Source organism: Chiloscyllium plagiosum, chromosome 27 (assembly GCF_004010195.1).
Source record: "Chiloscyllium plagiosum isolate BGI_BamShark_2017 chromosome 27, ASM401019v2, whole genome shotgun sequence".
Lineage (NCBI taxonomy): Eukaryota > Metazoa > Chordata > Chondrichthyes > Orectolobiformes > Hemiscylliidae > Chiloscyllium > Chiloscyllium plagiosum.
In genome coordinates this window covers 19,352,731-19,379,298 of record NC_057736.1, presented here as the reverse complement: position 1 = coordinate 19,379,298, position 26,568 = coordinate 19,352,731, and the positions used below count along the sequence as shown (strand labels likewise).

At 40.8% G+C, this 26,568-nt stretch overlaps 1 protein-coding gene across 7 annotated transcripts in view; it reads left to right on the top strand.

Moving 5' to 3' along the window:
• phactr4b (phosphatase and actin regulator 4b) overlaps window positions 1-26,568 on the top strand; it is a 182,147-nt gene that overhangs the window by 121,590 nt on the left and 33,989 nt on the right. For 4 of the 7 annotated variants that reach the window (XM_043717592.1, XM_043717591.1, XM_043717593.1 and 1 more), the window contains one exon: window positions 16,402-16,569. In XM_043717592.1, coding sequence (XP_043573527.1) covers window positions 16,402-16,569 — 168 coding nt within the window. Of the gene's footprint in view, window positions 1-5,166; window positions 5,351-16,401; window positions 16,570-26,568 lie in introns of those variants that run through there. The other 3 variants (XM_043717589.1, XM_043717588.1, XM_043717594.1) reach the window with 3 other exon arrangements.

Here is a 26,568-nt window from a genome sequence, read left to right as displayed (position 1 = left end):
ACCCAGTGACAGGATGGTGTGTGTCTTGGAAGGAAACTTACAGATTGTGGTGTTCCATATATTTTCTACCCTTTCTTCTATCTAATAGAGACCATGGGTTTGCAAGTTTTTTACATGTAAAGAATGATCGACCAAAAGACAGAGCAATGTCCATGTCTGATATCTGGGCTGGCAACAAATGTATGAGATCAGATCAAGCATACACTAAAACAAGTCAATTCTTGAGTTTAATTGTGCATTTATTCTCATCCCTTTCCCCTTCCTACTCAACTTTTGTTCAGCATCAAGACTTTTGTTTCAGTATGAATTTGTTCAGAGATGTTGATTTCTAAGCTGTGGTTGGAAATGCTGTAGTTGGAGGGGACAGCTAGTTATTGCGGTTCAAAGTTTAATGGAGCCTCTATATTTGAAAATTCCTTTCTGATCTCCAAACTTCCCCCTGTTAGTAACCTCTCTCTCATGTCCCTTCCAACTGCCACATAGCTCACTGCTGCCTCAGTTGATTTTTTGAATATCATATCCATGATTTGATTGCCTTTTGGGTTTAAGATCCATTGCATTTGGGCATTTCCTCTTATACTCTGCTTAAAACTATGCTCTTCCAGTGCTCCATTTCACACCACATCCTTGTTCATTTATATTGCCTACATACTAGAACCACCTTAACTTCAACATTTTCTTGTTTTCAGATGTCTCCATGGTCTCTCTGCTTCCCTATCCCTGCAGCCACCTCCAGCCCTACAACCCTCCCAAATCTCTCCACTGTGTTAAATGCAGCTTTTTGCATATCTCTGACTTTAATCATTACTCCATTGATGGCTGTACATTCATTTGCCATGGGCTAAGTTCTGGAATGCTTTCTCAAGACCACTGCACTACTTGGAAATTAGCTGCTCCTTTCAGATACACTGTTAGAAGTGTTAAGTTTGACGGGCCTTTGAGCACCTGTATTTGTGTCTCCTAATATTTCCTTATATGGTTAGGTATTGAATTTAGTTTGATATGCTCTTAAAAATGTAAGTTAATGTACTTTGCAGAACTCTGTGGAAATGAGCAAAATGGTGGATTCATTGTCTGTCATACACAGCAGAGATTTAGTGGGTTGAATGGCCTCTTTCTGAACTGTAGTATAATGTAACTATTATGCACGACTGGTATCGGTGATGAATGATAATGTATCTCAGTCCCAGAGAGTTACATTTGCCTGTTGCCTCTCAGCTATAACTTGGAATCAGCAGCATGCAGGGTGAGCTGGATAAAAACAGCTTATCATGCTGAAAATTGAAGGACTCTGTGTTCCTGAACGGGCCCTCACCTGGCTGCTGGGTCATGGAACCCTACCCAACGGTGGTATGTTTGTTTGTTGCACCTTTGCAGTTTGAGTTGGTGGAAATCAGCTGAGAGGTCGGCAGACTCTGGAATAGAATGCTGAAGTTGGCCGCAGCAATGATAGATTGTTGTAAATAAAGAAGAGGAGAGGGAAACTGCCTTTGTTGATGCAAGTCCAGACCAACAGTGGTGTCGTTAATACTTGGCTGCCTTCTGAAACAGCCTGGCAAGCCACTCGATTAAGGGGCAATTAGGGATGGACAGTAAATGATGGCTTTGTCACTGATGCCCACATCCCAAGTAATATTTACCAAATATAAAGAAAAGCACCATTACTGAATGAGCAGCTCTGTGAAACAAAGGATTGCACATGTCCGTGGCTTTCATTGCTCGTAGTGCATGCCAAACTGAAAAGTGGCACTAAATAAAACCTGCTTATCAGGCTCTACCACTGATAGAGGTAGTGCACATTGAAGGCCTAAACGTCAGGATGAAGGAATTTCCATTCAAAGCTTTATGTCCTAATTTTACATAGCAACTTGAAAACACTGGATTATGTTTGAACTATGGACATCCTTGATTTGTTGTTGAATTCAGAGGTCATTATATTCCCAGGAAAGTCCCCTGGTGATTAAAATCTGTCTTTGGTTTTATGTTGGCGTGGAGTCTGAAGGAACTCCCCAGCTCTTGTGCAGTAACAATCTTGAGATTTATTTTTATTTACATGAAACTGAACAGGTCAGAAAGTGCCACTGTTTGAAATCTGAAAAGATTTGTACCTTTGCCATGCAGCACACACTCGGTATATTGTCAGTACTGTCCTTCTGACGCAGTGCTTCATCACTTTTGTTCCTCTGCCCCTTGTGATCACTCAATACTATACCTCTTTGCCCCACAGTAGTTCCTTGGTGCTGCTCCATTTTGCTCCCTCAACCATACCCCTCTTTGCCCCATTCTGCTTCCTCAATATTGGCCATTCTGCTTATAATTCAGGGTTTTTTTTGGGGGGGGGGGGGGAGGCGGCATGCACTTCAGAAGGATTTTGAAAGGTAAGAGACGTACAGGAAGACAAAATGATTTTAAAAACACATTAACTGCATTCTTACAGGAGAGATTGCCATATCGTATGAAGCTCCTGCTTTCAGATGTGGCATTAAACCAAGTCCCTGGTACCTGTTCTAGGTGAATAAAAAGTACCCCATTTCATTATTCTGAGAAGTGAAAGCCAACATTTATATACCACCTTTCAAAAAGGCGGACAACAAAAAAAACTCTTAGGCATATGATCACCCTGATACTCTGGGGTAGCATTTTCAAATGTGTCATCACTTTCAGTAACTCACCAAGATACTAAACTTCACACATAAGCCAGGATTGAGAAGTCCAACAACAAGGTACTTAACCTCACGGGGATTTAAAATAAAGCTGTATCCTGTCTTCATTGAATACAAAGTGACAGGCAAAGAATGTTTGCACTTAGGAACAGGAACAGAACAAGCACCTGTCTGATAACATGTGCTTCTATACAAATGCAAGATGATGCACACTTGTGACAGTGTTCACTAGACAAACACTGGAACTTCGCTGATTTATCATCTCCACAGCCAGGGAAAGCTGCTTAGAACTGGAATTCACCAACTGTTACCCTCTGGTAATAGGAGTCAATGACTGGACCTGGAAGCTTCCTGGGTGGCAAAACCCAAGTTCTTGAGCCTGAGGTGGGGAGACCACCCAAAGATTAGATTACATTACAGTGTGGAAACAGTCCCTTCGGCCCAACAAGTCCTCACTGACCTGCCGAAGCGCAACCCACCCATACCCCTACATTTACCCCTTGCCTAACACTACGGACAATTTAGCATGGCCAATTCACCTGACCTGCACATCTTTGGACTGTGGAAGGAAACCGGAGTACCCAGAGGAAACCCACGCAGACACAGGGAGAATGTGCAAACTCCACACAGACAGTCGCTTGAGGCGGGAAATGAATCCGGATCTCTTCATGAATGAAGATATGAATCTTCATTTGTTCTGTCATCTCCCCTTTTTGCCTTGGGTGATCCCCTTTTTTGTCATTTAATTTTTCCTGCCTTCCATTCTCAAATCAACCTCAGACTATTCTGTCCTTTTTTCGGATTAATAAGAATTAATAGCTTACACCTCTACCATCTTCCAGTTCTGAAAAAGAGTCATTGACTTGTAAGGTTAACTTGTTTTTTTCTTCCAGAAACAATGCCTGATCGTCTTAGATCTTTTCAGCTTTGCCTAGCTTTTGTTGCCTCATACGAGACATTAAAACACTCCTAGCCTTTTATTTTCCGGTAGATGAAACAACCCTGGCTTATGTGTGAAGTTTAGTATCTTGGTGAGTTACTGAAAGTGATGACACATTTGAAAATGCTACCCCAGAGTAAATCTCTTTGGGATGCTGAGTTTGGGAGTGGGTCGGGAAACGGCAGGAGTACAATTTTTTTCTCTTTTGCTGTTTTAGTGAAGTAATAAACTTTGTGGATAGAAGGCCACAGTTTCTGAAACAAATAATTTTCTGGGATATTGATTGACTGCTTATCCTGTTACTGTATCTGGTTTTTGCCTTGCTAACACGTGGGACTGTTCCAGGCAGCAAGCAACCAGGAGAGAGCACTCTGGCTTCTCCATATTATGCCCAGACTTGCTATTTTTTTGGCATGAGGCATATTTTCTTTCTATTGCCCCATTGCGAAGGGTGGGGATGGGGGAGTGTGGCATACATAATTTGTTGGCCACTGTAGCTGTTTTAAAGTTAGTGTTCAGTTTCTTCATCTCCCATTGCTGCATCCCCTCCCCTCAGGTCCTTTGCAGTTGTTGCATGACTGTACTATGGCAAATGAATCTGGGGAGCCTAACAACCTGGCCCACCTGTGATTCAGAAAATTAGTTTAAAGAATCATTAATATTTTGATGGGATAAAAGTCTCTGTTCTTTTGAGTGTCCCTTTTGCATCCCTCCCCCCAAATCTGTTGTATATTCTGTGTACTTCTACGCCTATATCTGAATCTTTTGTGATCATATGCCTAAGAGTTTTTTTTGTTGTCCGCCTTTTTGAAAGGTGGTATATAAATGTTGGCTTTCACTTCTCAGAATAATGAAATGGGGTACTTTTTATTCACCTAGAACAGGTACCAGGGACTTGGTTTAATGCCACCTCTGAAAGCAGGAGCTTCATACGATATGGCAATTTCTCCTGTCAGCCTTTAAGAATGCAGTTAATGTGTTTTTAAAATCATTTTGTCTGCCTGTACGTCTCTTACCTTTCAAAATCCTTCTGAAGTGCATGCCGCCCCCCCCCCCCCAAAAAAAACCCCTGAATTATGCATTCATTCCTTTTCCAATTCCTGTTTGCTTTTTTAATAAAAAAAAACTTCAGGCATTCAGGCTGTAGTAACCCCACACTGTATGCAAAGTGATCTTTGTTTTAATTCAAGGAATATTTATAAATGTGTTCACTTCTGTGACCCGATACACTTTCAGGGTGGAGACTGATATAATATTGTTCAGGGCACTGAGGAAGTTGATGTTTGGTGCGTTTGTGGCAGGATCTGGTACAACAGAATGTTTACATAAGATTTCAGTAGTGGGTGGGAACACAGATATACACATACCTATGGGCTCTTGCACAGTCACAAGTGGACCCACAGGCACAGTGCTAGCAGCAGCATCAGCACACTATTTGTGGATTTAATCCCCTCCCCCTTTAACCTCTGACTTCAAGTAATCTGCATTGAGGAATGATGGGCATTCATCTGAGAAGGGAAGTAGTAAGATTACCTTATTTATGAAGCCAGGACAGCCCTTGAGGATTTAGAATGAGTCAGGCTGTGAAGTGCGACACTCTGCTGGGGCTGTGTCTGTCATGCAGCTCTTAATTTTCGACGTTGACAGTGATCCTGAAACTACATGATTCTTAAGATAAATGACAGAGGAAGAAAGTTTAGAATGGGACAGGCTTCCTTTGCTAAGGTGCCTGAGGCAGCCATTAATGGTAAGTGCTGTGTGATACAGTCAGCATTCCATTTACTGAGGTGATATTACGCCATTCTAGTTCAGGTGAACTGATCTGGTGAGAGGAATTTGAGGGCTGTGAAAAGCTGCTGTATATCAGATTACACTTGGTATGTCTGCAAAAGAAATTAAGATACACTTTTAGATCTTCTGTAAGTGTACTTTGCATGCGGGCTTAGACGTTCCACAGGTTTTGTAAGTAGGTGAGAAAGATGTTTTTGCAAAACGTTTTTATTTATATAGAAAACAACCATTCTCCCTTGGCTCTTGCAAAATGCAACACCAGGATTCGGAGTGCAAGTGATTCCCTTTTCTCATACCATTTAAGTTCCACTAATTTGCCTGTTCCCTAAATTATTCTATTCCCCAGTTTGGCCGTTTGCACATCTATGGTTTCTTTAGTTCACCAATTGCTGGCCATGTCTCCAGGTGTCTTGCTGCTAAGTTCTGAAGTTTCTCCCTTTAAAACTTGCTGCCTTTCCCCTTATTTAAGATTCTCCTTAAAACTCCCCTTCTTGACCAAGGTTGATATCTGAACTGTAAGGGGGTAGCAAAGAGAAAACAATGTACTGGCTGTATCTCTTTTCTCTCACTAGGTCTCTGGTTATGATAAATTCGGATGGAGTTGACAGTTTCCACTTATCTCCTAAGGTGGCACTCATTTTTTAAAAAAATTGTCTGACCGCATTCCTGCGATGATTTTGAGAGGTCTTATTATGTAAATATACTAAATAGTTGAAAGTTATTTTATTAATAAATCAGGAGTGATCAGTTTTGAAAGACTTTGCTTCATAGACTGTCAACGACATCTCTTTAAAATTGGAATTTTACAAAAGGATGATGGATTTTTTTCCCTCACAGCCTAAACAGTTAATCACAGCCTCCCTGGGCATGAGAGCTTGTTTGTGTAGCTTGGTTTCCATTGCAATTTCTGAAAGGGGGCCCCATCCAACATCATACTAAAACAGTCGCCATGCCTGAAAAAATTCCAAGGTTATTAGTTTAAAATGATGGATTTATGGGGCATATGTTTCTGAGTAACATTTAACCTTACTTTTTGGAAATATAATTTCAGCAAAACCCTAATTTTTTTTTGAGGATTGTATTTCTTGAAACTGCATTCTTTTCATTAGAACTGCAACTCTGTCAACTTTTAAACAGGTACTTAATATGAAGTGCCAATAGGTTATCAGTGAACTTGTCATCTAGAATGCACGTCTGACTCTTGAATTCAATAAGATATTTAAATGAGAGTTTGGGTTGTTGAAATTCTTGCAGGAAAATGAAAGTATGTGGAGGTGAAGGTAGGGTTTGTTGCTTTTCTGAGTGGCATTGATTCTGTTGCAGAGCAGTTTCCAAGATCCTTTGGCCTTGATTTTCAGATTTTCTTCTTCATGTTCCCGCCAATTCCCTTAACTTTCGCTCCCTGCCACCCTTCTCGCTCACACCCACATCGACTTGTAAGAATGTTAAATTTGTATGAACAGCTTCTGGTTTCCCCTGTGCGCTTCAGAGCCAATGCACTACTGATGTAATGTGGGAAACAACAGCCCCCAGTTTGTGCACATAACTGAGCAAATTGTCTGTTTTGACTATGTTTGTAGAGAGATAAATATTGGACAAGATATTGGAGAGAAGATCCTTTCTCCATAAGATGTAGGAGCAGAAGTAGGCCATTCAATCCATCGAGTCTACTCTGCCATTCAATGAGCTCGTGGCTAATCTGGTAATCCTCAATTCCACATGCTTGTGTTTTCTGTATAACCCTTGATTTCCTTTCTCATTCCTTCAAAATAATGCTTTATAATCAGTTCTTAACACGCACAGGTAAGTTTGCAGAAGGGCCTCAGTTTAACTCCTGGTACGCTAGCTACTTTTTGACCCTCATCCCAGGCTGTGTGCAGTTGTCACGCTGTGGTGCTTATGGGGTTTAACATCACTTAACTCTGGACAGATTCCATATAAAAATTGGTTATTGTTTGAGAATCAGAAATTGTCTAGGAATGGAACACAAGCTTGCAATGTACAGTTCCTCTGCCAGTTTGCATTGCTTATATTGATACCTGGTAACTACTGGTAGTGTTCACAACATAAACGTTGACTGTATCATAGTCGCTAATTTCTTCTGTGTGCCCATTCTGTAGAATCAGCGATGGAATACAGTGGTGGGCAGGAGAGCTTTAAAAAGCATTCCCTATACCAAAGGCAAGTTAGTCATAGAGATGTACAGCACAGAAACAGACCCTTTGGTTCAACTCGTCCATGCTGATCAGATATCTCAAATTAATCTAGTCCCATTTGCCAGCACTTGGCCCATATCTCTATGAACCCTCCCTATTCATAAACCCATCCAGATGCCTTTTAAATGTTGTAATTGTACCAGCCTCCTCCTCCATCTTTTGGAGCTCATTCCGTACATGCATCACCCTCCCTGTGAAAAAGTTGCCCCTTCGGGTCCCTTTAAATTTTCCCCTCTCACCTTAAACCTACGCCCTCTAGTTTTGCATTCCCCAAACCTGGGGAAAAGACCTCGGCTGCTCACCCTATCCATGCCCCTCATGATTGTATAAACATCTATAAGCTCACCGTTCAGCCTCCAATGCTCTAGAGAAAGTAGCCCTGGCATGTTTAACCTCTCCCTATAGCTCAAACCCTCCAACCCTGGCAACATCTTTGTAAATCTTTTCTGAACCCTTGCAAGTTTCTCAACATCTTTCCTATAGCAAGGAGACCACAATTGAACTCTATATTCCAAAAGTGGCCTAACCAATGTCCTCGACAGCTGCAACGTCACTCCCAATTCCTATATTAAAATGTGTATCAGAGTATTTTGAAGCAGATTCTCTCAAAGTAATTATCGACTGCCTGTCTTCTTTTGGTCCTGAATTGTAAATTCAACAATCTTGAAACTCGTTCGTAAGTTCTGCGTTTTGATTGTGTGTTCATCAATTTCAACCTTACAATTCTACTTCTTTTCTGGTCAGCGGTTCTACTAACAACAGTTTTGAGGGTTGGAGCTATTTTTGGAAGATTAGGTAGTTGTGTTTCTATCAAAGTGGGACAATATTGTGACCATTGGTTTAAAACCAATCATTTTGACTGGTCAGGTTACTATGGAATATTGTGCCAGTTGCAGTGTCCCATGTGGTGGGTAGCATCATACCCTTGAGATCTGGAGAGGAATGGCAAACATATGTAGTTGACAAAATCCATAGCCACTTGGTCTGAAGGAATTGATCCACTTACTTCAGAATAATAGAAACGTAGAGGTGACCAGACAAATATCTACAAAATGATTAAATGTTTGGAGAGCATACCTGTTGGTTGATTGTTTCAACTCAACAAAATGAGAAGATCTGAAGACTGAATTTAAACAACAAATATGTAAAGACAGGTGGAATGTCAGGCATTTCTCCTTTCTCGAGAGCAATGCATTGCTGGAATACATTCCTAATTGTTATATGTGGGTGTTAAGAGCAGGTCACTTCCTGCCCATCAGTTTCATGTTCATATAAATAGACACCCCACATACATTTCACTTTCTCACACTTAAACCCCCCCCCCCCCAAACACGCACACACTTCCCCCACACCCCTTCACGCAATCCCCTCTGCCTCTCTCTCTGTCTCACTCTCCATTATCCTCCTCTTCCCGCTTTGCCTCTTCTCTGTCCCCCCCTCTCTCGCTCTCCTCCCAACAATCCACGTTGATGTAACTTGTGTTTAAAATTGTTACCTATATAGAAGGGAAAAATTCCACAGTAAAAGCTGCTTCAAAATCAATCCTGGAGAAGTTGGACGTGGTAGTTAAGGCTGACTTAAACATTTTTCCTTTGAGATCCATTGTCATCTCATCTTACTGACCTGGTACTGATCTCATTCTCTTGGAGAACTTGTGCATGCTTTGGGGAGGAGCTTAAACATTAAGATTTTGGAACATTCTTCAAAGCAGTATGTTTCTCTTGTATGCCTTGGCATATCTAACATGAAAACAATTGGGTTTGAGGTATGCTCTTGGTCAGACTTTTTTTGTTTCTTTTCAAATATAGGCCATCTGCAACTAATTTAAGTAGTGCACAGCATATAAGGAGGCATTTCAACATTGTACATCCCATCATTACAAATATACTAGGAAGACTATCTTTTGAGATGAATATGTATTCTACAATAACATGCTTCTGTACAGCCATCATTAGAGTAGGATGAATGCTGTACAAAGAGAAGGAAAAAGTCTTCCGCCTGATGTTGGTGGAAGGAGCAGGGACAGGATTAAATAATGGCCTATTGGTATTATCACCAAACTGTTAATCAAGAGACCCAGGAGACCTGGGTTTGAATTCCATCGTGGTAGATGATAGGGATTCAGATTCAATAAAAATCTGGAATTGAGTTCAACAGTGATCATGAAGCATTTTTGGAAAAACCCACCTGGTTTACTATTATCCATTTATTAACAAAAATGTTGGCCTTGCAACACCCATATCCTAGCAATGACTTTTTGAAAAAAATAGACTGGGGGCAGATTCAAAAGAACAACTGAAAGGATTCCAAGTTTTTGACGGTTACTTTGGATGAGTAACATGAAGGAACTTTGATAGCAGCTTCAAAGGCAGACACAGGGTAAAAAAACCAAGGTGAGGGAGTCCATTAAGTGTAGAGCTGCTAGGAGTCAGACACTCTGGTTTGCAATCAACGAGTCTAAGTTAGGTTAGTTGCAATCAGCAATGAACTCAAGTAGAATTCAAACATTATAACATTATTAGAAAAAAGCAAAAGAATTTCCCCTTGACACTTATACATATCAACAACAAAAATGCTTCATAGCTGGTACTTCATCCTGTGGCTTTTCAAGCAACCTGGCTGTGTGCAAATTGACTGTTGCGTTGGACTATTTTGTTCATTATGAAATATTTAGAGATGACTTAAGGGTATATAAGATGCTATCTAACTGTTAGTTCTTGGAAGATAATTAAAGGAAAAGTTACTCTTGAGAGTAACTGAACACCTGGTACAGCATTCATTAAGGTCTGAGAATCTGGTAACACTTGTGGGTGGTATATGGTTATATGATTTTTAAAATTGTTTTATAAGCCACGTACACCCCTGTAACGTGAGCTTGCTTTGCTCTTCTGTCTTACACGATCCCAGTTGATGTTATTACCTGTACTGGACAAGTCAGATCCCCGGCTTGATTCAATTTGGCTTGATTGATCATGTTTTTTTGCTGTTTTGGTTTTGTCAAGGTTGTCTTTCACTGAAACACAAACCTGCAATGCTGTTTATTTGGGTTTAACTGTAAAACAAATTCATTGTGCAAAAGAAATGATGAAATCGACAAATGATTTGCATATGACATACATTGAAAGATTATGAGACATGATGAATGCAATCTCATTAATCCCAACAGTAATTCATCACAGTATTTAGACACGAGCATTCCCTTCTGTGTATCTCATATGGGTTGACTTGACTGTAACTTCAGTTTCCAGTCGTAAGAATCTGATTGCCTCTTCCTTGATTTTTCATTTAGAACATAGAAAAATACAGCACAGAAAGGCCCTTTGGTCCTTGATGTCAACCTGTGAACTATTCTAAGCTCATCCCCAACACTATCCCATCATCATCCATGTGCTTATCCAAGGATTGTTTAAATCTCCCTAGTGTGGCTGAGTTAACTACATTGGCACTCCCTTACCACTCTGAGTAAAGAACCTGCCTCTGACATCTGTTTTAAATCTATCACCCCTCAATTTGTAGTTATGCCCCCTCGTGCAAGCTGACGTCATCATCCTTGGAAAAGAATAGTCCAACAGGTTTAATTGGAAGCACACTAGCTTTCGGAGCGACGCTCCTTCAGTCCAACACCGGCATCTCCGAATCATGCCTCTTAACCACCACCTTTTCAATGAGAACAGACCCAAGTCCCTCAGCCTTTCCTCATAAGAGCTTCCTCCAGACCAGGCAACATCCTGGTAAATCTCCTCTGCACCTTTTTCCAATGCTTCCACATCCTTCCTGTAAATGGGGCAACCAGAACTGTACACAATATTCCAAGTGGGCCATTTGAGTTTGGATTTCTTCTGTTTCACATAATCCTTTCAGGCTTTTCACTAAACACTTCTGGTCTGGGTCTTTTAAATGCAATTCCTTACAGTGAGGTAAACTCTTAACAAGACTAAACTATCTCTCTTTCTTAGCAGTAACTGTTTTACACATCCAATTTCAGCCAAGACTAACGCAAACTGTCTGACTAAAATTAAAAAGCTTTTTTTCCAAGCTATGGGTGCTTCCCTTAAACCCTCAAATTCCAGAATCTGCTATCTGAAAACACAATGCGCAACACTTTGCTTTGTTTGCTCATAAATTCTCCAAATATAAACAAATCCCCAATACTCTCTGGGAAGTCTCTAACTACTTGTTTTGAAAGTAATCACCGTGGCTACTGCAATACGTACAAGCTGATCTTTAATCCCCTTCAGTCGCACATAGCCCATATGCCCCAAAGTTTCAAACTCCAAAAATAAATGCTTCTAAAATATATGTAAATTATATCTTGTGTCTCAGTTTGTAACAAGAGTCTTTCAAAATCACAAGTATGTGTGTGTGTGGGGGGGGGGATGGTACAGTTGTCAGCATTGCAGTATCCAACACCAAGTAGATTGTCTAATTGTTCATTTCCCAATATTATAGAATCAGTTCGCTGCCCACATACTTCCCCAATGTGGGATTTGGCCTATCACCTGTTGGCAGGTATTTAATTGCACAGTATCCAAGGTTAATTTTGGTTTGCCACTACAGAAAACAAACTAGAACTAAATACAACTGAAGAACATTAGTAATTGGGAAGATATTTTGTGTCTTGAGCTGCAATGATCTTTCAGAACTCTTCACTCTGCACGCTATATTTGCTGTGTCAATGTTGACTTCAGAATTTTGCAGGACACAGTTGCTTCCAGGTTTCACTGAGGAAATTTTTATTGGAACAAGTTATTTCACAAACTGAACAAGACTGTAAATGTCTCAATAATGAACCCTGGAGGAATGCCTTGTGTAAGGATTTCCCCCTCTGCAGATTTTTTAAAAAGCATCCACTGTGTAGGAAATATCAGGAAGGCTTATCTGGGATAAATACACATGCATGATATCATTGAAATATTTTTGGATCTCTCTGTGGGAAAACTAGGAATTGTGAACTTCCAGAAGATTTTTTTGAAAGATTAAAAAAAACACGAAGTTTTTCTGAATTTGAAGAAATAGCTCATAGTGTCGTAATTTATACACTGTCAAACTTTAATCTGATTCATCCCGCTACTAGAATAAGAAGGACCTCTCCCCACTGCTTTACTTGAGGACATTATCAAGTCCAAAGAATATGAGCCTTATACTTTAAGGGCAAAATTTCTTCTTTACAAGATGTATTCCATGTTTATTGTATTGTACATCCTACCAAGTATTGGTATAACTGTAAATATCTAAATGTAGTATTTTTGTGGAAACACAAAGTTCTCTTTGAACAGAGCAATTGTGACTGATATGTGCATATTGAATTTGTTAAAGATCCATTCAATACCAAAGAAATTCTAGTAATGACAGTGAGATGAAGTACAGTAAAAGGAAGTTCATATGAAGCAAAAGATCCACTTGGGCCAGTTGGGCTGAATGATGTGCTGTATGACCTAGATTTAGATTAGATACACAAATTTATTAATTGTGCTTATTAAGCCACCACTCCTCCCCTCCCTCCTTTTCAATGCACTTAATCCACAAGGTACTACTTTTAGGGTGGAGTTTTCAATACCCTTTGCATGATTGTGCTCCTGAATAATGGAGTTTTAATTTTAACCTGCCCTCTTGTATGAGTTTCCTACCAATTAGAGTAATTTCATTCTACCTGCCAAATGGTTTCCTTATTATGTTAGATTGCATAAACTTGACTTGTATTTATCTATCATCGAGTAATAGAGATGTACTGCCCTTCGGTCCAACTCGCCCGTGCTGACCAGATATCCTAAATTAATCCAGTCCTGTTTGCCAACATTTGGCCCATATTCCTCTAAACCTTTTCTATTCATATACCAATCCATATGCCTTTTAAATGTTGCAATTAAACCAGCCTCCACCACTTCCTCTGGCAGCTCATTATGTGCATGCACCACCCTTTGTGTGAAAAGTTGCCCCTAGTGTCCCTTTTAAACCTATGCCCTCCAGTTCTGGACACTCTAACCCCAGGGGAAAGACCTTGTCTATTCACTCTATCCATGACCCTCCTGCCATTTATAAACCTCTATAAGGTCACCCCTCAGCCTCTGACACTCCAGCGAAAACAGCCCCAGCCTATTCAGTCTCTATCTATAGCTCAAACTCTCCATCCTCGTAAATCTTTTCTGAACCCTTTCAAGTTTCACAACATTCTTCCTATAAGTGGGAGACCAGAATTCCACACACTATTCCAAAAGTAGCCTAACCAATGTCCTGTACAGCCGCAACATGACCTCCCAAATCCTATATTCAATGCTCTAGCTGATAAAGGAAAGCATACCAAATGCCACCTTCACTATCCTATCTGCCAGCGACTCCACTTTCAGGGAACTATGAAGCTGCACTCCAAGGTCTCTTTGTTCAGCAACACTCATCAGGACCTTACCATTAAGTTTGTAAGTCCTGACCTGGTCTGCCTTTTCAAAATACAGCACCTCACATTTATCTAAATTAAATTCCATCTGCCACTCAGCCCATTTGTCCATCTGATCAAGCTCCCGTTGCACTCTGAGGTAATCCTCTTTGCCGTCCACTACACTTTCAATTTAGGTGTCATCTGCCAATTGACTTACTATACTTCCTTTGTTCACATCTATTTCCTCCTCCTTCCCATGATTCTGAGATTCCTGAGGTTTGGTGCTCAAATTTAAATGCAGCAATCCAGGTGGAACCAGGCCAAGGCTCTGACTTCTACCCCGTTATACTCAAGCCCTATTGGGATAAAAGCCAAACTTTCCATGTCTTTATCAGTCTGCCTTTCAATGATTTGTGCATGTGGGCACCCAAAGTCTTTGACTTCCTTCAAATTTCTTTTCTCTTACATTTGAAATTTTGTCATTCTAGAATTCAAAGCCTGTGATTTCTCACTTTGTATAATTTAACGCTATGTGCCATAATTTTTCCAAATCATTTAATTGAGCCATTCCTTTTTATAGAATCATAGAATCATTTTTGCCTGGGATTACTGGCAAAACTCATAATTTTAACTCAATTTTGAATTTCTTGACACCTGATAGCTGTGAGGTCAGAAACCATTTGACTCTAATCTCTCTTGTGAGCGAATGATTTCCATAATAATCTTTTAGATCATGGAAACATGAACAGATGTTTTCCATCAGCCAAGTGCTGAACTGTTGCTCTTAGCTGACATTTAGAGTTGGACCAAAAGGTAAGGAAGCTGATATGTCATTCTGTTTTACAGTTACAAAATTAGGGGAAATCCTGTTGCTGTGTAAAGATGCCATACCATCTGTGCAGACCCTTGGGAAATTAATATCCAGTTTTATCACTGTAGATCCCAGTGTTGTTGACTTTAATTTTGAGAATTTGCTGTGCCCTCACCTCTCGAGGGTGTGTTTTGTAAATATCTATGTGATGCTTTGATAAATTCAAGATTGACTATTGTATATGGTTTAATATGTGACATGTTGAAAAGCGTTGATTCCGGGGCAAAGACTAGAATAAAAAGGATTGTTTGTGGTTCCTCTTGAAATGGAAAAATAAATCAAACACAAAATAATGTGCTCATGTCGAAGATCTGAACACCAATTTGATTAACTTTTTATTTCAGCAGTGAAATGGTGTAGGATGCTTTTTCAGTTTCTTCTGAAATCTATGCTCCTCCATTTATCTTGTGTGAAAAGGAGAACTAAAAAAAGGTTTCTTGCGTAACTCTTTAAGACCATCAAATGTCTTGACTGGTCTCGAGCAGAGGTTTCCAAACCATGGGTTACAATCCCCACTGTGGTTACAGAATGAATGTTTAAGGTCACTCTCCCTCCCTTTATTCTGACACCTTGCCACTCTGGCAGAACACCAATCAGCATGCCCCCAACCATCCAACACGCGCACATTTTTCACAAACTGCAAAAGCTTGCTCACTTACATTATTCACCACTATTTGGAATTGTTGTACCTAAAGCTATTTAAGAACTGATTCTGTGCATAATAGCCTGATCCAAGTTGCAACTCTTAGTCATAGAGATGTATAGGACAGAAACAGACCCTTCGGTATAACTTGTCCGTGCTGACCAGATATCCTAAATTAATCCAGTCATATTTACCAGCATTTGGCCCATATCCCTGTAAACCCTTCCTATTCACACATCCATCCAGATGCCTTTTTAAATGCTGTAATTGTACCAGCCTCCTCCACTTCACCTGGCAGCTCATTTCATTCACGTACCACCCTCTGCATGAAAAAGTTGCCCCTTAGGTCCCTTTTAAGTCTCTCCCCTCTCACCTTAAACTTATGCCCTTTAGTTTTGGACTTGCCCACCCCGGGGGAAAAGAAACCTGGGCTATTTGCCCTATCCATGCCCCTCATGATTTTATAAACATCTATAAGGTCATCCCTCAGCCTCCGATGTTCCAGGGAAATCAGCCCCACCCTATTCAGCCTCTCCCTAAGCTCAAACCCTACAAGCCTGGCAGCATCTTTGAAAATCCTTTCAAGTTTTGCCACATCCTTGCTATAGTTGGAAGACCAGAATTATGTGCAGTATTCTAAAAGTGACCTAACCAATGTCCTGCAAAGCTGCAACATGACCTCCCAACTCCTATTCTCAATGCATTGACTAATAAAGGTAAGCATACCAAATGCCTTCATTATCCTACCAACTAGCGACTCTACTTTTAAGGAGCTATGAACTTGCACTCCAAGGTCTCTTTGTTCAGCAGCGCTCCCCGGCACCTACCTTTGTTATTTGATTCTTCTCTCTAATTTTGTACTCTGAGGTGTAATTTAATTTTATTTTCTAATGGTTGTATGCAGCTGAAGAAGGGGAGCAACATCCGCCAGTGGGCTCAGAGAATGACATCTCTGGTTCGAACACACCAATTGCTCGGAGAAGAGGAAAGTTTCCAGGATTTGGGAAAATATTCAAACCATGGAAATGGCGGAAAAAGAAAACCAGTGAAAAGTTCAAGGAGACCTCTGCAGGTATGCAACTGAGATTTTTTTTGATTTTAAGTAATTTAAGGTACAATTTAACATGTCAAAATTTGAAATTATCTGTCCCCAACAAAATGATATACATTCTGTTGACTTTAGTGGTGAAAACTGAGTTAAATCTGTCAGCTGTTCATTTAGAAGGCAAATGTTGTGTGGGCACTGAAGGTGATAGGATTGAGCTCAATTGTTATATCCTCCTTAGTCAGACAGCCTACCAGTATTTACTAGTTGACCTGATACACAGTGCTGCTATGGTAAATTGCAAGGAGATGCCCCATGGAATTATATCCACTAAGAATGAGCACCTACAAGAAAAAAGGATAGAATTTAATAAGCAGAGACAACAAATGGAAGGAGGGTATTTTCAGTTTGATTGGGACCAATAAGAATCCAAGAAGACAGTGCAGATGGATGTTATTGATTCATCGTACTTGTAGCAACATCTTGGTAGAGCTATCCAATAAATCACATTCCTCTTTCTCTTTCTCCACAGCTCTTCAAGTTTCTTCCCTCTGTATATTTATCCAATTCGTTGTTTGTGAAGGTGTTTCATCCTGACAATCTTTGGTTCTTTTGCCAATTGCCTTAAATCTTTGTTCACTGGTGGATGGACCAGATTCTCTTGACTCTTCTCAAATCTTGAATCCAAACATGACTAATTCAAGATTCTCCAGTCTCTCTTCACTCGACTGAATCTCTGATACAAGTACAGTCAAACTTTGCATTTTCTCCAAGGCCTTGAAATCTTTTCTAAAATGGCATGCCCAGAATTGAACACTGTACTCTAGCTGAGGCCTAACTAGTGGTTTGTAAACCATTCCCACTAGCTTGCATTTCTTCTTTATTCCTCAACCACTGAAGCCAACAATTCTGTTTTATATGCCATTTTCTCAACTTTTCTTGCAACTGTCAAAGATTTGTATGCGTGCATACCCTTTTAAGTTTGTGCCATTTAGTCAATATTTCCCTTCACTCCTCTTCCCAAAGTGTAACGCTATAAACTTGTGTAAAATGTTGTATGCCTTGTGTTTGTCCACTTTTCAAATCTATTCCTAATATTAAATGTTATAATATTAAAGACTGTGGGCTTAGTGTGGGAAAGTGGGACTAGTTTTAATTAATGTTGTATTTTTGGTGGTGCGCACACAATGCGCTGAAGAACCTCTTCTGTATTGTATGATTCTCTGCTTCTGAAATTTGCTATTGTCCTCATTATTTGCTAAATTTCAGTTTCTCAGATAATCCTCAAACTTTGATATCATGTTCTGTTCAGCACTCTTCTGTACAGGTTATTAATATTATTGAGAAAAGCAATGACCATAATACTGGCTACATGAGGAGCAGCAATAAATATACACTTACGCACACCATCTTGTTAAAAAATATATTACCACTCCCTCCCTAACAGTATTGTAGGTCTACCTAAACCAAGTGATGTTATTTCAAAGGAATTGGTGTTTAAAAGTGGATAGGTTTTGCTAAATCTGTACAAGGTGCTAGTCAGATCACAGTTGGAATACGATTATCATTTCTGGGCCCTTGACTAAGGAAAGATCTATTGATGTAGAAGGCAGTCCAAAGAAGGTTCACTAGGCTGATGTTAGGTGGAGAAGGCCTATCTTGGGAGATGTTGAGTAGGTTGGGCCTGTACTGATTACTTTTATTCTTCTAAATTGCAACCTTTTGAAATATACAAGATTCTTAGGGGCTTGATAGAGTAGATGCAAAAAATTTGTTTCTCCTTTTGAGCAATTCTGGGACTACAGCGCGTAATCTCAGGATAAGGGGCCATACATTTAAGACCTTCTCTTTGAGGTTATGAATTTGTGAAATCCTTTACCACAGAAGGCTGTTGAAGCTGGATCATAAGTATATTTAAGATTGAAATAGACAAGAGTTCTATTCAGAGTTGAAAAGTGTGGTGCTGGAAAAGCGCAGCAGGCCAGGCAGCATCTGAGGAGCAGGAGAATCAACATTTCGGGCATAAGCCCTTCAGGAATGAGGCTGGTGTACCAAGCGGGCTGAGATAAAAGGTTGGGAGGGCGGGGAATTTGGGGGAGGGGCACTGGGAATACGATAGGGGGAAGGTCGGGAAGAAGATTGCAGGTCAAGAGGGCGGCGCTGAATTCGGGGGTTGGGACTGAGATAAGGTGGGAGGAGGGGAAATGAGGAAGCTGGAGAAATCTACATTCATCCTGTGTGGTTGGAGGGATCCTAGGCGGAAGATCAGGCGCTCTTCCTCCAGGCATCGTGTGGCCAGGGTCTGGCGATGGAGGAGGCTAAGGACCTGCATGTCCTTGGCGGAGTGGGAGGGGGAGTTAGTGTTCAGCCACAGAGTGGGAGGCACCTGGCCTGCTGCGCATTTCCAGCACCACACTTTTCAACTCTGGTCTCCAGCATCTGCAGTCCTCACTTTTCTCCTTTCTGAGAGTTCTATTCAGTAAAGGAATGAAGGTATATGGAGCAAAGGCAGTAAAGTGAAGAAATTGACAGTTGTCAGATTAGCCCTGATCTCATTGAATGGCAAAGCGGGCTCGGGCTGAATTGCCGACTTTTGCTCCTGTGCCTCATGGTCTGTCTTATGGTCTTCAGTAAGACTGTAGCCTTTTAAAAAGGTGGCTCCTCCGTCACCAGCTCGATTGCAGTTAAGAATAAATGATAACTGCTTGGCCAGTGATGTCCACATCTCGTGAATAAAGCAAGAATTTTTTTAAAAAAAATATTAAAACAGTGGCAGCAACACCAAAGTGTTCACCAAAGCGCATCTGTTCTTTTCTAGTAGTGACTCTTTCCAAAGAGTTGCTGGTACTTGCAGTTACCAGTTGGAATACAGAACCTTTGTGATGGGAAACCTTCATTTTTACAACCTAAACACTCTTATTGAGGAAGTTGGATGAAAAAAGCAAAGTCTTAGCAGGACTTATACACTTAATGGTAAGGTCCTGGGAGTGTTGCTGAACAAAGAGACCTTGGAATGCAGGTTCATAGCTCGTTGAAAGTGGAGTTGCAGGTAGATAGGATAGTGAAGAAGGCGTTTGGTATGCTTTTATTGGTCAGAGTATTGAGTACAGGAGTTGGGAGGTCATGTTGCGGCTGTATAGGACATTGGTTAGGCCACTTGGAATATTGCATGCAATTCTGGTCTCCTTCCGATCGGAAAGATGTTGTGAAGGGGGGTCCAGAACTAGAGGGCATAGGTATAGGGTAAGAGGGGAAAGTATAAAGGGGACCTAAGGGGCAGCTTTTTCACACACAGGGTGGTACATGTGTGGAATGAGCTGCCAGAGGAAGTGGTGGAGGTTGGTACAATTGCAACATTTAGCAGGCATTTGGATGGGTATATAAATTGCAAGGGTTTGGAGGGATATGGGCCGGGTGGGACGAGATTAGGTTTGGGATATCTGGTCGGCATGGACGGGTTGGACCAAAGGGTCTGTTTCCATGCTGTACATCTCTAGGACTCTATTTACATTTATAATATGGGAGCACTCAGCAGGTTATGCTGTTTATATGGAAACACAAACAGCAATGCTGCACGTGGGGCACTTGAGCACAAAGATTTAGGACAACACTCTAGTTCAGCACTGAAGAAGATGTGCACTGTTGAACATGCTATCGTTCAGATATATTAAATTGAGACTCCTGTCCCCTACACGCATGTGCATGTGCACACTCCTTTTAAATGATTCTATAGCACTATGTTTGAACATGGACAGGGGAATTATCTATGTACCCTTTTCAGCATTGCTGAAACAAACATGTTATCTAGTCGTTATCACATTGTTGTTTATGGGAATTTGCTGTATGCAATTTAGCTGCCACATCTACTCTATAACAATGTGACTGCTTCATAGACTACAAAAGTGTTTTGGGAATAGAGAATTGAGTTAAATGGGTCATTTGCAGGTTGGCAAAGCAACTGGTGCATACCACAGCCTTCAATGCAGAGACCTCAACTATTTTGATCTATATTCATGATTTGGATGGAATACTCCTCACTTGACTGGATGGATGCAGCTCCAACAACACCCAAGAAGTTTGATACCATCCAGGACAAAGCAGGCTGCTTGATTGGCACCAAATCCACAAACATTCACTCCCTCCACTACCGATGCTCAGTAGCAGCACTATGTACCATCTAGAAGATGTACTGCAGAAATTCACCAAAGTTCCTCAGACAGCACCTTGCAAATCTACAACCACTTCCATCTAAAGGACAAGGGAGCAAACACATGGGAACGCCACCACTTGCAAGTTCCCCTCAAAGCCACTCATCATCCTGACTTGGAAATAAATCGCTGATTCTTCACTGTCACTGGGTTAAAATCCTGGAACCCCATCCCTAAGTGCATTGTGAGTTAATCTACAGCAAATGGACTGCAGAAGTTCAAGAAAGGTTCTTTGATAAGTATGTCCCTGTCAGCCAAGGAGGAAGTGATAAGGTAAGGGAACTGTAGTTTACGAAAGAAATTGTATCCCTTGTTAAGCGGAAGAGGGAAGTTTATGTGACATTGAGACAAGTTGGTTTAGGTGAGGCGATGGAGAGTTGTACAGATTAGCTAGGAAGGATTTAAAGAGAGACTTCAGAGCAAGGAGGGGACATGTGCAGCCTTTAGCAGATAGAATAAAGGACACCCTAAAGCCATCTATAAGTATGTTAGGAATAAAAGGATGACTAGGGTAGGAATAGGGGCAGTCAAAGACAGAAGTAGGAAGTTGTGTGTGGACCCTTTGGTAAGAGAGATGCTAAATGAATATATCTCATCTGTTTTCATTCCGGAAAAGGAGAATATTGTAGAAGAGAAGAATGAGATACGAGATATTAGACTAGAAAGGATTGAGGTTAGTAAGAAAGAGATGTTATCAATTCTAGAAGGTGTGAAAGTAGATAAGTCCCCTGGGACAGACAGGATTTACCTGATGATTCTCTGGGAAGCTAGAGAGGAGATGGCAGAGCCTTTGGCCTTGATTTTTGAGTCATCATTGTCTACAGATTTAGTACCAGAGGACTGGAGGATTGCAAATGTTGTGCCCTTGTTCAGGAAGGGCAGTAGAGATGACCCAGGTAATTATAAACCAGTGAGCCTTACTTCTGTTGTAGGAAACATTTTGGAAAGGATTATAAGAGATAGGATTTATAATCATCTGGCAAGCAACAATTTGATTGCAGATAGTCAACATGGTTTTTGTCAAGGGCAGGTCATGTCTCACAAACCTCATTGAGTTTTTTTGAGAAGGTGACCAAGCATGTGGATGAGGGTAGGGCATTTAACATGTACAATGACTTCAGTAAAGCCTTTGGAGAAAATAAGGAGGCATAGGATTGAGGGTAATTTAGGAGTTTGGATTAGATACTGACTTTTTGTAAGAAGGCAGCGAGTGGTGGTTAATGCAAGATATTCAACCTGGAGTCCGGTTACTAGTGGTATGCCACAAGGATCTGTTTTGGAACCACTGCTGTTTGTCATTTTTATAAATGTCTTGGACGCAGCATAGGTGGATGGCTTAGTAAATTTGCCAATGACACTAAAGTCGGTGGAATGGTGGACACTGTGGAAGAATGTTGCAGGAGTACTCAGATAAACTGCAGAATTGGGCTGCGAGGTGGCAAATGGAGTTCAATGCAGATAGATATGAGGTGATTCACTTTGGGAAGAATAACAGGAAGGCAAAATACTGGGTCAATGGAAAGGTTCTTGGTAGTGTGGATATGCAGAGGGATCTTTGTGTCCATGTACATAGGTCACTGAAAGTTGCCACCCAGATTGATAGTGCTGTTAAGAAGGCAAATGATGTGTTAGCTTTTATTGGTAGAGGGATTGAGTTCCGGAGCTATGATGTCATGCTGCAACTGTACAAAATGCTAGTGCGGCCTCACTTGGAATATTGTGTACGGTTCTGGTCGCCTGATTTCAGGAAGGATGTGGAAGCATTGGAAAAGGTGCAGAGGAGATTTATCAGGATGTTGTCTGGTCTGGAGGGAAGGTCTTACGAGGAAAGGCTGAGGGACTTGGGTCCATTCTCGTTGGAGAGAAGAAGGATAAGACGGGATTTAATCAAGACATACAAGATGGTCAGAGGATTAGACAGGGTGGATGGTGAAAGTTTTTTCCGAGGAGGATGTCAGCTTGTACGAGGGGGCAAGGCTGCAGGTTGAGGGGTGATAGATGTCAGAGGCAAGTTCTTTACTTAGAGTGGTAAGGGCATGTAATGCCCTGCCTGCCAATGTAGTTAACTCAGACACATTAAGGGCATTTAAACAGTCCTTGGATAAGCATATGGATGATGACGGGATAGTGTAGGGGTGGTACATGGGCTTAGATTAGTTCACTGATCGGTGCAACATCGAGGGTCGAAGGGCCTGTTCTGTGCCGTAGTGTTATATGTTCTATGAGGGTCTGACAGTATTGTAACCAAACCAGCTGATAGAAAGACAGGGATGAAAGTACGTTTTGAGGGTACAAAGAATCTTAAGGTATAAAAATAGGTTAATTGAGCAAACAAACATTAGGCAGATGGAATATAAAGGGGAAAATGTGAGATTGTCCACTTTGGCAGGAAGAATAGGAAAGCAAAGTATTATTTAAATGGAGAGAGACTACAGAATGCTGCAATAAAGAGATATCTTGTATATGAATCTCAAAACGTTAGATTGCAAGTACAACAGGCAAAAGGAATGGTAATTTACATTGCAAGGGGAATGGAATATAAAAGGAAGAATGCCTTGCTATTTCTGTACAGGGTCCTGATAAGTGTGCACCTGGAATATTAAGTTCTGGTCTGAACTTAAATTTTCTGAATGGTTTCCAATTTAATTTGGCTGATTCTAATGGTGAAATGCCTTTTGAATTAGGGCATGTTGAGGAAATTGGCTGAGAACATTTTCTCTTGTGGGAGAATCTAAAACTAGGGGCACAATTTGAAAATACTCTTCCATTTAAGACCGATGCGAGATCATCGTTCTTTGGAATTCTATTCCCACAAAAATAGCAGAAGTTGGGTATTGAATTTATTGAGCACTGGGTCACGCAAACTATTGGCTGACAAAGTGGCAGATTGTGGGGGACAGGTAGGAAAGTGAATTTTATGATTCTGTTATCTGTTTTCCAGAAAATTGGCGCATTGCCTTTTGTCTAAACTTGTTAAACTCAGTGTTGACACTGCAAGTTTGTAAAACGCCAAATTGAGAGATGAAGTGCTGTTCTTGAAGTTTATGAAGCAGTCCATTGCAGTATTGTCAGAGGCAAAAGGCAGACCAAAGAGCGAGTGGAGCAGAGAATTAAAATGAAAGTCTAGGAATCAAATGGTGATGTTTCACAAAGCCTTCACTCAATCTATGCCACACATTGCAATGTGTACAGCTGTTTATACACCAAATTTCCAGCTTAGCCTTGTGTATTTGCAATTCTATTGTGCCTTTCATAACTTTGAGTCACTCAACATCCTCTTATGGCTCATAAAGTTATGTTCTTGGGAATGTTGTCATGGAAGTTTTTACTTGTAGGTGAGAGTGCAGGTAGAAGTCTTGGTTCTGCATCATATTTAAATGACAGCAACTTTGAGATGTTGACTATCTGCTGAGATTTAGTTGAAACTAAGAAATGAAGTCACCATTTTTTGGTCATTAGTGAAGTGGGCTAATGGTGTAGGGCCCAATCAAATGTGAGAAAAGATCACAGGTTATATAGACTTGGATAGTTAGAAGTCCACTTCTGTAACTTCCAACAACATGGGAAAAGTTCCATAATTTTGATCTTTCCACGATTAATTAGACTTCATTTACAGGATGTCAGTATCACTGGCTAAGCTAGCAATAATTGCATTGAGAAGATGGTGATTTGCTACTGCCTTGAACCACCGAAGAGCTTGTGATGTAGGGACACACACACTGCTGTTAGGAAGGTTCTCACCCAATACTGACACTTCTAAATCAGGCTGGTACATGATTTGGAGGCATCTTGCAGCTGGAAGTATTGGTAGCACCCATTGCCCTCATTCTTCTGGATGGTAAAAGTTGGAAGTTGACTGCTCTGAAAGATGATTTGACAAGTTGTTGAATGTATCATGTAAATAATGCATCTTTGCTATACAGTAGTGTGCTACTGATGGAAGGAATGAATGTTTCAACTAGTGGCCTGGATGCTGATGGAGTGAGCTACTACTAACCATCTGCTTATATAATTCTCTTGCTCTGTAGTTCCTGCTCAAACCTGCCCCCAAATCTCCACGTCTGTTCTACAATCACATCGTAACTTGAGTGGACTGGCCTACTTTTGCAACTGCCCTTTGGCTAACTTTTGCAACTGCCCTTTGGAGAAAGTATCTGGCCTTAATTTGAATCCCACCCAATCCCTCTACATGGCAGAGATTGAAAAGTCTCTCTGATCTTTTTAAACTTCCTCTCTTGTTTTGAAGGTACTGGCTGGAATGTTTCACTGTTGATGTGTATCTCAACCAAGTCAAGCTGCTTTTCAGAGCTCACTTCAGTACCTTTTCTGTTATTTATTTTCCCCCTCATTTACACCTTTAACTCAGAAACCTAAAGCCTGACTCTTGATCTCCTGGCAGCTCCTGAGATAATGTGCTGAACAAGCTAAAGCTAACCCTGATTTGTATATTTTGGTATCACTACAATCTGTTTGAACCATTGTGGATGATGAGAAATATTGCAGCAAACTGGAATTGCATTCTGACAGCATGTGGCGTTATTTTATTCAAGCTTTGATGCAAATCACCAGTGCATGCAGCTTAGTTTCAAACCTCATTCTCCTGCTGTTTAGAGTAGACTTATCTCAACTCAACAACACAGCTTCTACTCTCTCTGTACCTTTCAACATATCCTAGAGTTACATGTACTTGTTTTTCATCAACGTTGTATATCAAGAGTGGGTATGGGAGGTAGTGACAAAACTTAGAATCTGTTGGTTTTATATCAATTCTGACAGTATTTACACTAACGCACAATGCAAAGAGTTAATGAGGGATCAGTTGATTAGGTTGCACGTAACTTAATGACTAATAGCGACAACCAATTGACCAGAAGCTTCGTCTTTGCAGGACACTTCTGTATTATTATCTGGTTGTCCTATAACTGTGGGTTTACTCCAAATCCAGAGTAAACATTAAATTATTTTCTGTTTTATACTTCCTGTGTTAGTTCCTATAATCAGACCCCATTTGAAAGCAATTGAAAACCATATGGTGAGTTATGGTGAGCGTTTCTTGAACTGAACAGCAGGTGTACCCTAGTCACTATATGACGTACGTTACCTTCCATCTCAGCTCTCTACTAAGTCTCCTGTAATCCTGTAAAACCTTATCGAATCTCACTTCTGCTAAGTAATACTATTCCATTTAGAACTTCTTGATTCACACATAATTTGTCATTGGTTTGCCATCTTACCAGGAATTACAATTTGGAAAGCTGTCAAAGATTGTCATCTCAAAGCTTTATGTGCTCGATAGTCACAGGTGAGGTGCCAGAAGACTGGAGGTTGGCTAACGTGGTGTCACTATTCAAGAAAGGTGGTAAGGACAAGTCAGGGAACTATGGACCAGTAGACCTGGCATCGGTGGTGGGCAAGTTGTTGGAGGGAATCCTGAGGGACAGGATGCACATGTATTTGGAAAGGCAAGGACTGATTAGGGATAGTCAACATGGATTTGTGCATGAGAAATCATGTCTCACAAACTTGATTGAGTTTTTTGAAAAGGTAACAAAGAAGATTGATGAGGGCAGAGCGGTAGACGTGATCTGCATGGACTTATATTTGACAAGGTTCCCCATGGGAGATTGATTAACAAGGTTAGATCTCATGGAATACAGGGAGAACTAGCCATTTGGATACAGAACTGGCTCAAAGGTAGAAGACAGAGGGTGGTGGTGGAGGATTGTTTTTTCAGACTGGAGGCCTGTGACCAGTGGAGTGCCACAAGGTTCGGTGCTGAGCCCTCTACTTTTTGTCATTTACATAAATGATTTGGATG